Below are 15,414 nucleotides of genomic sequence, written 5' to 3'. Positions count from 1 at the left end.
AATTTGAATTAATTTTGTTGCAATGCTGGTACCTCTTTTTGTGATGCTCTTCAATGAAAGGCTTTGCAGCATGTGACCAATATCAACATGAAAAGTATATATGTGCTGGTGTGACGCCCATGTCTGGATATCATTGCCCTTTCTGTCATTACAGGTACTAAATATGATGGGCAATGTCTGTTGTTAGCATCATATGCATAATTAGCATCTTATATTTTGCCTGTAATCATATGTCCTGCCAGAGTGTTTCCAGTGTGTCTCTAGTTCTGATGTTTTATGCCTGCATAGTTCTGTGTTGGAATAGGAATGGTCACTGGCAAAGCAGTCATTAACTTTATTTCTGCTTTACATTAAGATGAAAGGTATTTGTTTGGAATTTCTTGCCAGCTGGATGTGTTGGAAGTGTGGACAGTTGTAATGTGGTGGTACAAGGGTAAGAAACTGATAAGTTGTTTCATTTGTTATAGCAACTGCGTGAGCTGATTGCTGAGCACAAGCCTCATATAGATAAGATGAACAAAACTGGGCCTCAGTTGCTGGAGCTGAGCCCAGGAGAAGGCTTTTCTATCCAAGAGAAATATGTGGCAGCTGACACCCTGTACAGTAAAATTAAGGAAGATGTCAAAAAGCGAGCCCTGGCACTGGATGAAGCCATTTCTCAGTGTACCCAGGTATCAGTTAAGGTTTCAAGTATAATTGGGTTCATTCAATGGAAAAATACACATTGTCATCTTACATGGTTATATCAAGACTAAGCTACGGTTTCATCTGGATTTTTCAACCTAATGGTCTGTGAATGTTCATACCACTGCTAATGGTATTGATTTTTCTCTATCTCGAGGGATTATAATTTTATATGTTGGTCAGTATTATAACTTTGCAGCCATTGAAAAATATTTAACTGCTTAATTTTTAAGTAAAACTAGTGGTCTAAAAATGTGACATTTGATTTTCACTTTTGTTTTCACTTACTGGTCTGTTGCTAGCTGATGCTTCATTTGTAAATAAGTGTTAGTTTTGATCAGTTGATCAAAAGTGACATTTATTTACAAATGAAGCATCAGCTAACTTACTAACTTGGGTATAGTTATTTCTAGAAATTAGCAGCTGTGGTTAACAGTTGACAATGGAACTAGTGGGTGGTTTAGCAGTGGTAATGGCATTGACTCTTTGCTGCAGACTCCAAAAAACGTAACATAATGCGCTAAACTGCTACAGAACAGCATTGCCAGGAAATATAGACTTCACAAAAATGCCATCAGCATAAAACTCAGGTCAAGTCTCCAAAAGTTGCATATTCTAACTTCATCAGCCTATGAAATGAACTTCAGTAGAGTATTGTCAAATGTTGTGTTCTAGCAACTCTTAAGTACTGTTAAATATGGGTTAATTGTCATTAAATTCACACTGAAATTTTTTCCTCTACCCCAGATTTAGAAAAGAAACTCAGTAAAACTTTGTACATAAACCCATACAAAAACCTGAATAAAAACCCATACAAAAACCTGAATAAAAGTACTTTGTTCTATACTGCTGTTTTTATAGGAAATTCCCCTTTTTCCTCTCTGTTCACTGGAAATAAGAGCTATATTCTGCTTAGGTCTTAAATACTAAATAAAGAAATACACCTTGAAGACCTTAACAATTCTACATTCTAAGTAATTTTGTCAGTTCATTATGATTAATGTCATATTCCTAGCCCTGCAGCTGAGTTTAAGAATGTGAGGTAAAACTAAATGAGATCAGATATCATCCTGCTTTTGAAGTGGTTATAGACATATTTTATTATATATATTTTTTTTATTATATATATATATATATTTACTAAACTTTCTAAACTTTCAGTCATTCTAAACACCTTTCTTATTTGCACCTCTGAAATATGCCTGATTATTTAAATCCTCCCTTTCTCTTTGTCATAAATGTTTAGTCTTCCTCTTATGTGGAGCTGCCAATTTGAAAATCAAGATATCTATTTAGTGTTAGAGTCCCTGTTTTGTATGTGATAGACATCAACATGTTGCACTGGCTAAGTACAGAAAGGAAGAATTAAAATGCATTCTTTGCTAACACCTAGAACATAATCAGATGTTGAGAAATTACTGAATTATTTATGCAATACTTTATGGGTCATTTTATATACTTAAATGTATACACAGATGGCAAAGCAAAACATTGTAATGCCCACAGAATGTAATTATATAAAATCTTTTTTTATGAAGATATGTGAATATGTATTATCAGATCTCTGCACTATGATGTTTATGTCAATGTTTGTCTAGACAGTCCTTGAAGAGTAATTATTTAACTCTTCAGGTTTGAAATTATATTAAATTGCACTGTGTATCAAAGGAAGGATGCAATGTATGAAGCTAGAATGAGAGGTTGTAATGACTTGCTTTTTCTTCCTTTTAAGTTCTAAAACACTTTGTCCTATTTGTTGAAGTTGGTAGAAGGAGACCTACTGAATGCACTGACAACTTAAAAATGTGATCTGTGTCCTAAAATTAGACACAAATATTGCCAAATAAATTTCAGTTTTTATCACTTTTGTTAGGTTTTGTTACCACAATCAGTTTCTTGGAAGTCTTGAATGTGGGAAGGCTACTATTCTTTCATCATACATTTTGTTGGCTTGTGTGATATTCACACTTCTAACAAAAACACTGAGGCCTGTAATGTTAGTCACAGAGTCAGATTTGAAGTGGGTTGTATGGTGGGAAAAAAGTAATTATTTTCCTGTGTATATTCCTTTGAATAGAAGGGAGGTAGCTATTTATTCACATAAGGTATGTGAGCATCTTTTCCAAACTATCAGGAATGCTTTTTGTGGATCCTGGAGAGTTATTAAATGCACCCACAATTTATTGATTTCTTTAATTTGAAAGGGGCGTGGTGATGCGAGATATTTAGGAATTTCTATGCATTCAAAAGCATATAATAAAGCCAACTTTGGACCTATCCCAAAGGCTCAACCACTTTAACACAGCTGTAATTGAATTTCTGAGCACCTACCTGGGCCCAGTCAAACATGGAAGAATACAGTATATACACTGTTGTGTGCTTTCATTTCCAGAAAGTACCACACCTTTACTGCCCTAGCAAGCATCTCCTGGCCACTTACAGATGTCTTTTTCCATGACCTACATATAAAGCCTTAATCAGAGGTAGTACATCAGTATGTTGGTCCTAACAGGAAAATGTATGTTTTTCATAGTAAAGTACAAATCTTTCTAAAGTGATGAAGTCAGAAAGCCATAGCTCTCTAAAGCTACAAACTGCATTAATTTCACGGGACTAAATGTAAGTGGATTCTGCCATGGGTATAGTACTCTCAGAGGGAGTGTCTCAGGAGTGAACCTGAACTTAATAGAAAAGTTCTTGATTTTGACAGAACCTATCATTTTGCAGGGTTATTTTTGTAACTTAGAATTAAAAGCCTAGAGGGAGGTATTGCAATTTGCACATACATATGTTGGATAGAGATGTCAAGTACTTTTTTCTAAGATAATTTCAGATGCTGTTTTTTAGTTTGTTGGGATTTTTTTTTAATATTCTAATTTGTCTGCCTTTCCTTGTGTCCTGTGGCACCCTCCTAGTTCCATGACAAGATAGATCCAACTCTGGAGAGTCTGAAGCGCATAGTTGAACGTCTGAGGCAGCCACCATCGATCTCAGCAGAGGTTGAGAAGATAAAAGAGCAGATCAGTGAAAATAAGAATGTGTCAGTGGATCTGGAAAAACTTCAGCCAGTGTATGAGACACTTAAACAGAGAGGGGAGGAGATGATCGCTCGCTCAGAAGGCGCTGATAAGGATATGTCTGCTAAAGGTAATAGACTGAGAACACTTTCATGTAGTGGAAATGCAGTAAGCTGCAGCATATAAAATTCTTTATTTCTGATGACCTCTAATCTGGGGAATGTTCTCTAGGAGAAGCTGCTTAAGATTTATAAAAACAAAACATCTTTTAAAATAATTCATTATGGATATGACCTTTATTTTATTTTTAAAGGCCATTGTGTTTGTTTCCACTTAACATTATAAGGAGTCCTGCAAAGAAATATTTTAGAGTCTAAATTTTAAAATGTACACATATGTTTCTGCTGTAGAACTGTAGAGAGATTTATGACCAAGAATTGTTTGCCAAGGTAGTAATCTAGTTCCTTTGTTGTTTAGCTGTTCAAGATAAACTAGACCAAATGGTCCTAATTTGGGAAGACATCCAGACCCTGACTGAGGAAAGAGAGGCCAAACTGTTGGATGTAATGGAACTAGCTGAAAAGTTTTGGTGTGATCATATGGCTCTTGTAGCTACTATTAAAGATACTCAGGACTTCATTCGAGAACTGGAGGGACCTGGAGTTGACCCATCTGTAGTCAAGCAACAGCAAGAAGCTGCAGAGGTCAGTAGAAAGTATTTTCTTGATTTGAAGTACTTTATTTACGGTATGCAAAGGAAAATATATCATTTTGTAGAGACTAAGAGGGATAATTGTGTAGAAATTTTCAGTAATGGTATCTCAAGAGTCTACAGTTAATAACACGTATCAGTGCTTAATTGCAATGAGCATGCAACATGTGCTTGTCATTAGATTTCCTTATTTGTTTGTAAATATGTACATAATAACCATCTCACTGAGGCTTTGAAAAGTTGTACATGCTTGAGATTCCTCGAGTAGTATGTAACATCCAAATGAAAGGTGGACAAACGTATGATGCTCTATGTATTATCCTCTAAGCCTGTAATCATTTATAGTGATAGCTAAATGTTTGAAGGTTGAATGATAGCCTCTGACAAAGAAGACACTCTGATTAAAGAAATCTAATTTAAAACTTCCTGTTTACTTTCTCTATCTCATGCAAAATGGTATCATAAACCATTGTTACAATTTAGACTGATGTCAGCTGATTTCATCCCTGCACTGCAAAGGGATGCTTATTTTCTAAGTCCAAGTGACTGGAAGGAAAACAAAGGTGGAATCCCACTGTGTTCTGTCTTGAAAGCAAGTTGTACATAGGTTATTAAATCTAGTATTAGCAGTGTTGGCTTTTTTTCTCTTTGTAGGCTGCTAAAGAAGAAATTGATGGACTACAAGAAGAACTAGAGGCAGTTGTGAGCCTTGGCTCTGAGCTGAGAGCTGCTTGTGGAGAGCCTGACAAACCCATTGTCAACAAGAGTATAGATGAGGTATGGGAAATGCAGATGCTTAGGTCTGCTGTGTGACAGCTTGCTCAGGTGAAATTCGTATATTCCCTATGACTCCAACAAATTTTGAGAATAAAAATTCTGTGGCAAAAGTGAGACACCACTGAAGCCTTTGTGGTAAAGTAAGATTTCCCTTTTGAGTGAATAAATCTTAGATTAGATTCGAATGTACACACTGTTTTATTTAATTGATTTATGGTTTAGAACTTTTGTAAAAGACAGTTTTTTTAAAAAATAGTCACTGATTAATATTGTAGGTGACTAGTTCTTGTAAAAAGTAATGCTGGAATAAATTTTGGATATGTATTCTTCATGCCAAGTGAGACATCTTAACTGAGACTATCCTGTTTGGATGTCTATAAAGTACTTTTTATTTCTCCAGTCTTCAGCACTGTATGATTCTTTTAAGGTATTTTTATTGTGGTGATGCAACTCCAAATGATTTAGTAGTATTTCCTCTACTAACTTTTGGATCTCTGTTAATAAAAAATATTTAATCAGAATTGCAGTTTACAGCTTTTATAATTCAGAATCTCTACTGAATTCTGAAAGAAACTAGTTCTGAAGTGATAGGGAGAACAAGAGTGTTAATAAATGCGAAGCAGTCATGCTTAGTTTCTATTTGTATTATCGATCAGTGAAGCGTTGGTAAATGCACATTATATAGCAGTAAAATTCTTTTGTCTATGGGAGTAAATTGTGCTTATTTGCAGCTGAATTCTGCCTGGGATGCACTAAACAAAACATGGAAAGAACGTGTGGATAAGCTTGGGGAAGCTATGCAGGCAGCTGTTCAATACCAAGATGGACTACAGGTAAGATGATGTGACATACCTACCCCAGCCTTGGGTCAATGGAATTTACTGTGGTTGTAGTAAAAAGTGTCATGTGACAAGGTAGGTGACAAGTACTGCACTCTGGTTGTAGTGACTATTTTCTTGAGTAGGCAGGGCTCTTTCTCAAGATTGGTTGGGGTTCGTTTGTTGGGTTTTTTCTGCATTAAAGAGTGCATATGTTGTGTTGTTTTCTTCATGTCCATACATTGCACTGTGTTTAGATGCAAAATTAATGTCCCCTTATTTGTTGATAAGAGCAGAGGCTTTTTGGCGCCACACATTCATAGTAGTTCTGCTCACAGTTTCTTGTGATAGTCAAGGCAGGTTAAAGTTGTGACACATTTGGTCTGAAAGGAGCAGAGTACAGGTCTGTATACACACTTGTTGCTGTTTTCTTTGAGTCGAAGACAATTAAAAATTAAAGCACTTCACTTTTATTCCACCTTATTTATAAGTAAAATTATTAACATAATGTTATATAGAATAATACATTATTACAATATATATAGAATAATACATTATTCTTAGTATAATTTAGTTTCTTAGTATAATTTATTCTATCACAATATTTTAGAAGATTATCCCCTTTTTATATCTGTAGGCAAATGTTCCAGCAGTTTAAAGATATCTTGTACACAGTGCTTCCTAGAACTGATAAAGTTTAAAGAAGAAGAGGGGTTGTGCTTTAGATGACCTTTAAGGGTCTCTTCCAACACAACCTATCCTTTGAAACTATGATCTTTTCTCTGTATGTGCTGTTAGGTTTTTTGTAGTTGTTTGTTTGTTTGGTTTGGTTTGGTTTGTTTGTTTTTCTTGGTGGAATTACTGTCTTCCATGGTTCATTAAGTCTTTAAAACTGAAATTTCACATGACACTGAGGGTAGTTACTGCTGTATTTGGTGCAGATCAAGCAGCAGACCACTCCTGAATAATAATGCAACACACCTGTTGTGCAGTGCACCATCACTATGGATTTTTGTCTGTGTTCTCCTGTGTTCCTACTGTGCAGAGATTGATTAGACACAATCATCACCATTTGGTTTAACTACTTTCTATTTCCTGTAGCTGTATAAGGCACATCCTAGCATCAGAACTGGGGGAGACATAATTTATTTTTTATTTTTTACTTTTTTAAAGTCACTCTGCATTATCCTCTAGAGATTCATTGTACTTCAGTTATGATCCTTCACTGCCTAGTGTGTACTGAATAGGTAGTTCCATGTTCCTTACACCAAAAGCTTTCTTCAAAAGTTTATAATCCTCATTTAGGGTGTGTTATCTTTCCATTTTCACTCCAAACAACTGTAGAACAGAGTTTGTCTTGTGTAAAATCTGCAATTTTTATGAATCCCCTGAAAGGTAAATACAAGAAGTAGATTGCTACTCAGCATGAATAATTGTGGCAGAATCTTGCTGCTGATAGAAGCCCAGGATTGCAGAATGTACACTCCTGTAACTGTTACAGGGGTATTTGTTCTATTGTATTACAAAGAAACCTAGGTTTTGCTGGGAAAGTTATTTTCTTTGAAAGAGAACAGCAATACTCTTTCTGGAAAAAAGAAAAGTTCTGATATTTTACTCAATACAACTTTCAAAAATAACAGCATTTCTCTGCTCACACTTAAATATCTGTGATTTTCAGGCATTATTTGACTGGGTGGACATTGCTGGCAGCAAGTTAGCATCTATGTCCCCAGTTGGAACAGATCTGGAGACAGTGAAGCAGCAAACAGAGGAACTTAAGGTATGAACTAGCAATTAATTTCCTTTATATTTCCATTTGTCTGTATTGTTCTGTGTTGTGCAGTATTTTTGAGAGTCAAATACAATTTTCATTTTCAATTTTTAGTAAAGAAAAATTTGCATGAAAATTTAAAAATATTTAATATCAAACTTTTCATTTTAAAATGCATTTAACTTAAAAATGTGTTCCAAATTTTGTCTAGGCTGTGTTTTATTTTTTCTGATAGCCCAAAAATAGTTGTATTGTCATTCATTCTCTTTCAAAAACTATGAAGTTATTATGTGCAGGATTCTTCTGCTATGAACTTTATGTTTTCATGTTTCTAACATGAACAGTTTCTTTGAGGCTCTGAGAGAAGGCCTCCAAAGCTTTGCTTCTGCCATTAGAGCCTTTATGTAAATGTAAGGTGAACATCAAAATTCCAATTTATCTTGGAAATCCATCTGCAGGAATCTGTACTTGTGCCCAAATATGCTCCTGATGTTGGGATGCCGTTATGCCATGTTTAGAAAGCAGAGATATGTGAAGATCAGAGAAGGTTCTTGGTCTTGTTGCTCACTTGTAGATTTTGTTGGCTGTGGGCAGGTTGTTTTATGTATTTTATGATGTAACTTCAAATGAATTGTGACCTTACATAGTTCAGAACATACGTACACAAGATGCCTTTGGGCTGTTGCACCAGTTGTGTGTTAAAGAGGGTGTTCTACTAAAGAAAATTTGCTTTCACTTCCTTTCAAGAACAATTCCATTTGAAAGTTATAACATTATCACCATCACAACCACAAGAGCTAGAACACAGAATCATTCTGTGATTCTATAATCATTATTTGTGTTTCATTTACTTCTTTTCTTTTTCTATTTACCATAGCAATTTAAGACAGAAGCTTATCAGCAGCAGATAGAAATGGAAAGACTGAACCATCAGGCAGAACTATTGCTAAAGAAAGCAACACAAGAGAGTGACAAGCACACTGTTCAAGACCCTCTCTCAGAGCTCAGACTATTGTGGGACAGCCTAGAAGACAAAATTATAAGTAGACAGGTAAATAAGCTTGGAGGTGGGGGCTTTATTAATGATTTTGTTTTTTGTGAAAAATTCTTTGTTATGCATAATACTTACATTAATTTGCACGTTCCTTTTAGTTTGGAAGCTAAAAAACTTATATATAATAGCATTTGAATTGTACAATTAGTTTAGTTTTAAAACTTTTTTAAACCTTCTTTTTAAATTTTCTGTCAGTAATGCTGTGTTGAATGATTATTATTGCATTTTGGTTATTTGATGATGTCTTAAGTAGCAGCTGAAAGCATGTTTATATGTGCAAAAGTAATAGTAGGTGCTGAGCTGAACAATTGAATAAAATCTCATTAACTTAATATTTAACTATTTTGGTGTTATTTCCTTAAATTATCAAGCTGAGAGATGTGAAAGAGTCCTTTGAAGTGTGTTATTTTTTCTAAACTGAATAATTTCATGACAAAGAAAAGATTTTAAAGAGATCATGCACCAAATTGCATTTATATTGAAAATATGTTTTAAGTGATAAAAGGCTACTAATACATCTGATGAAAGAGCCTTCAGTCTTAACTCTGGTCTGGTACCATTTTACCATAGGGTTTACCATTCTCTTCCCAACCATTTTGTGCATTTCTTTTTCTGTTCTATATTAAATGGAATTTGAGGAATTTGAGCCTGGAATGCAAGGCTTTACAAGGAAATTGCTAACTCAGCTGTAGTTATAAAGCATTGCCTGCACTGGGTAACTGTTCCTCCCTGGCTTTTATTCTGTCTTATATGTGGACTCTGCTCTGGATTATGGTGACTAATGGTAATGGAAGACAATTCAATTGCATTGTGAAACAATTTTCTTGTTACCTTTATTTTTACTGTAGCACAAGCTGGAAGGTGCCTTGTTGGCCTTGGGGCAGTTCCAGCATGCCCTGGATGAGTTACTGGCATGGCTGACACATACAGAAGATTTGCTGAATGAACAGAAACCCGTGGGTGGAGACCCCAAGGCTATTGAAATTGAACTTGCCAAACATCATGTATGTAATTATAAACAATATTAACCAAAATGTTCTTTTGATATTTATCATAGGGATGAGTCTTCTAGTAAAACTTTGCATTTGATAAATAATTCTCTACATATACTTTCAAGATGCAGACTGTAGCTGGAATGAAGTCTTGGAATAAGCAATATCTTTCCTCTTACTCCTCCACATGCCTTCCTTTCTTGCATGTGCTATGCAAGTGGCATAGGTTTTAGCCAAAAATAAACAGCTTACCCTAGACTCCACCTCTAATCACCTTTCTTTGACCTAGGGAATTCAAAACCTGAACCTCCCTGAAGCAGTAAACTCCTTGAGTACTGCTGTTTAAGCCAGGCATCACAAGCTGCATGACTCTTGCATATCTTTGGTTCTTTCTTCTCTCTCAGAAAATAGTGATTTGTTCTGAATTCTGCAAAATTGTGTGTCAGTTGGGTTCAGCTAAGATGGAAAATGCTTCTCTGAAAATCTGTGCAAACTCCCATCTTTTTCTCTGTGTTACTTGCAACATAGGGTTGAGAGTTTTTGTTTGTTTGTTTTAGCATTTTTACTGATCATTGTTATTTTGAAGCCCAAGGAAGGGTGATTCTGCTATGCCTTTATTTTTAGAACATCTTCTAGGACTAAGATATTTTCCCTGCCTCAGCGTTTAGCTCTGTGCTCTTCATAACAATGTGTTCTTTCTAAGCTTGAAGATTTCAATCCAACCTTATAATTCCTCTCTGCCATTTAATTTTTGGCTTGCATATGGTGTAAAAAGCTCTCAGAGTCCATTTTGGATTTTGAGAGAATTGATTGAAATTGACAGTACACAGATAATTAAAGTATTTTCATTGTCTGTGTTAATGCAGCTATGCAGCTTCTGAAAGCTTTTGGGTGGTCAGTTGGAACTTGAACAGAATACAGTATCTACATAGCCTATGTGACTATTGTTATAAACAGACCCTTTTAAAACAAAGTAAATAAAATTACAAAACTGGGTTCTGCTCCACGAGCCTTTTATGTTCTTATCGAACGGAAGTGTTTCACTAGTGAAGAGCATCGAGACACCATTTGTGTCTGTGCTGAAGGAGTTCAGCAAACACATGAATGAATCTTCTTCCTTTTCATAATACAGAGTTTATAGGTTAGAAAGTTCACACAGTAGTGCATCCTGTGGTAGCCTGTAAAAACATCCACCTCTTGAATAACTTTGGAAAGAATAGACCTTGTTCTTAGTGAGTCTCAGCAGGAAGGAAGGGATAAGATGCATCTGCTTCTTTGAATACCTTTTTTACCCTGTTAGGAAAATAAAATAATCTGATTCTTAGCTTAGAAGAATTAAAGTAAATGTGATGTGTGTTTTGTATTCAAGGTCTGCTTGTGACTTGCTATTTCATATTGTACTCCACATAGTTTATTTTTAAGTTTCTTTGTATTTAGCTTTGCATTTTTTCCATATGCTAGTACTCTGATGGAGGTGAGTTTCAGTCAGACTCCATGGAAGATAGGAGTCATAAACTTGAAATTCTTAGATAGGGTTTACCATTCTCTTCCCAACCATTTTGTGTATTTCTTTTTCTGTTCTATATTAAAGCTTTTTTTGCCCTGCCCTCCATCCTTCTGAAAACAGCATTTTATCCCCAAATGTACCTTTTGCCTTTTATGGTTTTTACTGTGGTTGGTGATAAGAGGTTTTCCAGCAGATGGAGGAGGTCTTTTGGTGTTAGTAGTACAACCATCCCCCAGCTTTTAGCACAGGTCAAGTGTCCTGGTAGCCTGACATAATGTGAAAGGAGTTGTAGCCGTGAAATGCACAAGAATTCATTGTGGCAGCTGGGTTGTTGTATAGCACAGCAGGCACATAGTATTCAAAGAAAAATCCTGTTAAAGAAAAGTATATAATAAATTTAAAAAGTGAAGAAATAATTATTCCCTAGCACTACTAGAAACCTTTGATAATTTCAGAAATATATGCTTTCAGAAGGAATATATTATTTTTTTCCAAGATTCAAAAATAAACTTCAGTATTTTGTTAGAATGGTCACTGTCAGAATTGTTAGTGCATCTGATTGAGGAGATCTAAGAGCTTTAATTTCTGATACCTGTGCTGATGTTTAACTGTTGTCTTGTCCTTGGGCTACAACTGGCTCAATCTCTGTGAGTGCCTTCATTCAGTAACTTACTTGATTTGACCATGCTGTGTTACAATTGTAGGTGCTACAAAATGATGTTTTTGCTCATCAGTCTACGGTGGAAGCTGTTAAAAAAGCAGGAAATGACCTGATTGAATCAAGTGCTGTTGAAGAAGCAAGTAATTTACGGAGCAAGTTGGAACTCCTGAATCAGCGCTGGCAAAACCTGTTGGAAAAAACAGAGCAAAGGAAGCAGCAGCTGGATAGTGCCTTGATCCAGGTGAACAGGAAATGATCAAATATAGAGATAACTCAGAAAAAGTGTCTTTTACATGAAATACACAGATACATGTATTAGAAGTTGGCCTAAATCAAAACCATTATACAGACACTTCTGAATCTGGAGAAATTTTGAATCCAGCTGTATCTTCCACAGCTGGACATTGTCCCTTACAGTGCTGATATGAGAATTCAGCTTTTGGTCTACATGTTTGTAAAGGGTGAAGTTTCTGTTTAGTTGTATTATTCAGGGAAAACATTGGTCTCACAGTAGTTATTCTGACTGCTTTTATGATTTCTATGGTTTTTGTCCTTTAGATTGAATTCAGCTAATTTGTTAGTTTGCTTTTTCCCTTTTTTCTTTCTTCTTTAATTTAGTTTGATTATTACAAATTTCTGATTATATAAATTGCCAATCTGCTTATGCATCTGAACTGGTTATTGCAATGGAGAGCATTTAAGTTATCTCTAAGATGATGTGGTATAATTTAGGCTCAAGGTTTCCATGGTGAAGTTGAGGATCTGCAGCAATGGCTGACAGACACTGAACGTCAGCTGTTGGCATCAAAACCTGTTGGAGGCTTACCAGAAACAGCAAGAGAGCAGCTTAATGCACATATGGTAAGTATCAGTATTAGAATGCTTTGCAAATTGCATTTCAGGACTAACTATCTTTTAAGAGTGTTTTTAGTAAATACAGAGTGTGTTCTATATATCACAAGGTCTGTACAGTGTCTTAAAGAAATTTAATAGCCTTCAAAACAACACTGTTATTTACAGTGTAGTTTAGTAGCCTGTTGGGACGTGCCCAAAGCTGAAGCATTATTAGTGTTGAGACAAATAAAACAACTTTTGCATCTTTACAAAAGGTGATTTTTCGTGATTTCTATTCTTCTTTTCCCTTCTGACCCCATAAGTAAGTTTATGATTTTTCTAAAGTTTGAAGATGAACCTAAAAATGGCCCACATTCACTAAACCTTTAGAGACTTGATCCTTTATTCTTTATCTAACCAAAGCTGACAGTAAAGTCATCATTAGCATAGAAATAAGAAGGACTACTGGCTCATAGAGGTTGATTAGAAATGGCAAGCTGACTGGGATGACTGAATTATTCCCTTTCTTTTAAGAAACATTCTGTGGATTTCTCTGCTTCCATAGAACCATAGAGTTTTTAAAAAGACATTTAAACTTGATCTCTTGCCTCTAAGGAAGGCGGTTCTTACTGCTCCATTTGTGTAAAATCATGATGAGCTATTAGGCCAGGATATAAGCCCAAACCTGGTGATCTGAACCTCTGAATTCCAGGCTCAGAGGTAACAATGATACTTACTGAACTGTACTTGAACTGGAATAGGCTTGACTTGACACTTCCAATTAGAATGCTGAATTGTCATGTTAAAAATCAGATTTTTTTTTTTTGAATGGTGATAAAGATCATTGGTTACCAACATGGGGCACTTTTTCCCCCTTCCTTTTTGTCCTCAAAAATTTGCCAGTATCTATAACTGATAGGGAAAGTAATTTACAGTTTTAAAATCATATAAGACAGGAAACTAGATCCAAACACAAATATTCCTGTTGTTTTGAATCCCTATAATCCTTTTCTATTTGTCATAAAGGAAAAACAAAAACGGGAGAAAAATAGGTGGTAGGGTTTTTTCCCCCTGTGAGAGTGGACTCATGATTCTCTGAAAGGCAGTGGTGATGTTTCCCCTTTTCATCCTGCACTTAGATCAAGATGCAAAAATTTTCATGGAAGGCTTCAGAATTTTCTTTTAGTACATTCTTTTCTATGCAAATTTTTCTACACTTACAAAGGCACTTAGTTAAAGGGCCCTTAGTTAAAGGGCCTTTATGTTATAGTGAGAACAAGTCTGACTGTCCCCAGTAAAATGCACTCTAGATGTACAATCCCTTCCTAACTGTACATGTGAATTTTAACAGGATGTTACTGTCCTGGTGGCCATCTGCAGGCACTGACTTGCTATCAACCCTTAAAGCACAGAACTTGATTTCTTTTTGGTTAAACCTTAGTGCACATGTGCAGATATGTGTTCATTCTCTCCTTTTATTTTTTTTTCTTTTTTCTGGAATGTTGAGGCCACTTGTCATGTTGTCTACTACATTCCAAATTCTAACTTGGCTCTAAGCAATTAGAGCCAGCTGTGTCAATTACTGATGTGAAACTGAAGGAGAAAGTTCTACACTACATTTGATTTGTTCCTCTTTGGAAGTAATGTTATGAACCATGTTCTTTAGTACAAGGCCTGTTTCCACAGATATGAATAAAAGAACCTCAGCCATAATTGGTTTACAAATGGAGTTGAGACTGGGCTGCATTTCCAGCTAAAGCAGCTCCAGGAAAACAAAATATATGAAGAGACATGACAGAATACCAGTACAAAAGGGGGTTAAAAATACACCTTTTTAGCTATCCCAGTACTGCTCAGACCATCCCTCTCCTTTTCTTAAAACAATCACTGTTTTCAGTTTCTTGCTGAAGTAGTAGGAGGAAGCAGACGAGGGGACACCACTTTCCATAGTCCTCAGACAGAAAACAAAGAAACTTTCTGTTGTGTCAAAATCCTAATCTCATGAATGAGCCTGCTTCTTGCTTTGCCCCTCTATGTGGTCAGGTACAGAGCCCTGTGTACAGTATCTCTTAGACCCCCAAAAATGTCTGGTTTGGGCTCTTGTCCTGAGAATCAGAGGGAAAAGTACTTTTCTTCTTCTTTGTAAACCACTTTTTCCTCATTTCCTTGTGAAGATGTTCCTCATTTGTGAGTTTGCAGCAGCTTCATTGGTACATTTTGATTTGTCTGTTACCAATACTGAGCGTGTCTGTTTGAGTCAGGGGGATGCATGGGAGCTCCCAGACTTTTGCCAGCTTACTAACATGATTAAAACAGCATAATTATTAGAATAGTTTACAGGTAAAACACATTGTTACCATTATTATTACAGCTTTCTTTTGATGTCTGAAATGTCTTCAGTGCTCATGCCTGGCAAGTGAAGGAAGACACTGACAATGTACAATAAACCAGCCCTCCCAAGCTGTCCCACCCACTTTTGAAGGGCACTGGATAGGTCTGGACTTCCAGCACACTGTAATGTGTGTAATGCTGACACTTTTTGTGTTTTGGCTACAGATGGACTTTAGGCCAGCCAAGTTGTAGCAAC

At 35.9% G+C, this 15,414-nt stretch overlaps 1 protein-coding gene across 31 annotated transcripts in view; it reads left to right on the top strand.

The window, feature by feature from the left end:
• DST (dystonin) overlaps positions 1 to 15,414 on the top strand; it is a 287,930-nt gene that overhangs the window by 240,209 nt on the left and 32,307 nt on the right. For all 31 annotated transcript variants that reach the window (XM_005485986.3, XM_074538248.1, XM_074538255.1 and 28 more), the window contains 10 exons: positions 468 to 671; positions 3,600 to 3,831; positions 4,179 to 4,405; positions 5,068 to 5,190; positions 5,922 to 6,023; positions 7,687 to 7,788; positions 8,657 to 8,830; positions 9,682 to 9,837; positions 12,037 to 12,234; positions 12,726 to 12,854. In XM_005485986.3, the coding sequence (XP_005486043.2) occupies positions 468 to 671; positions 3,600 to 3,831; positions 4,179 to 4,405; positions 5,068 to 5,190; positions 5,922 to 6,023; positions 7,687 to 7,788; positions 8,657 to 8,830; positions 9,682 to 9,837; positions 12,037 to 12,234; positions 12,726 to 12,854 (1,647 nt within the window). The remainder of the gene's footprint in view (positions 1 to 467; positions 672 to 3,599; positions 3,832 to 4,178; positions 4,406 to 5,067; positions 5,191 to 5,921; positions 6,024 to 7,686; positions 7,789 to 8,656; positions 8,831 to 9,681; positions 9,838 to 12,036; positions 12,235 to 12,725; positions 12,855 to 15,414) is intronic.

Source organism: Zonotrichia albicollis, chromosome 3, assembly GCF_047830755.1.
Source record: "Zonotrichia albicollis isolate bZonAlb1 chromosome 3, bZonAlb1.hap1, whole genome shotgun sequence".
In the NCBI taxonomy this organism is placed as follows: Eukaryota; Metazoa; Chordata; class Aves; order Passeriformes; family Passerellidae; genus Zonotrichia; species Zonotrichia albicollis.
Note: the sequence above shows the minus strand (reverse complement) of the source record. Positions and strands in the feature narration are given on the sequence as shown.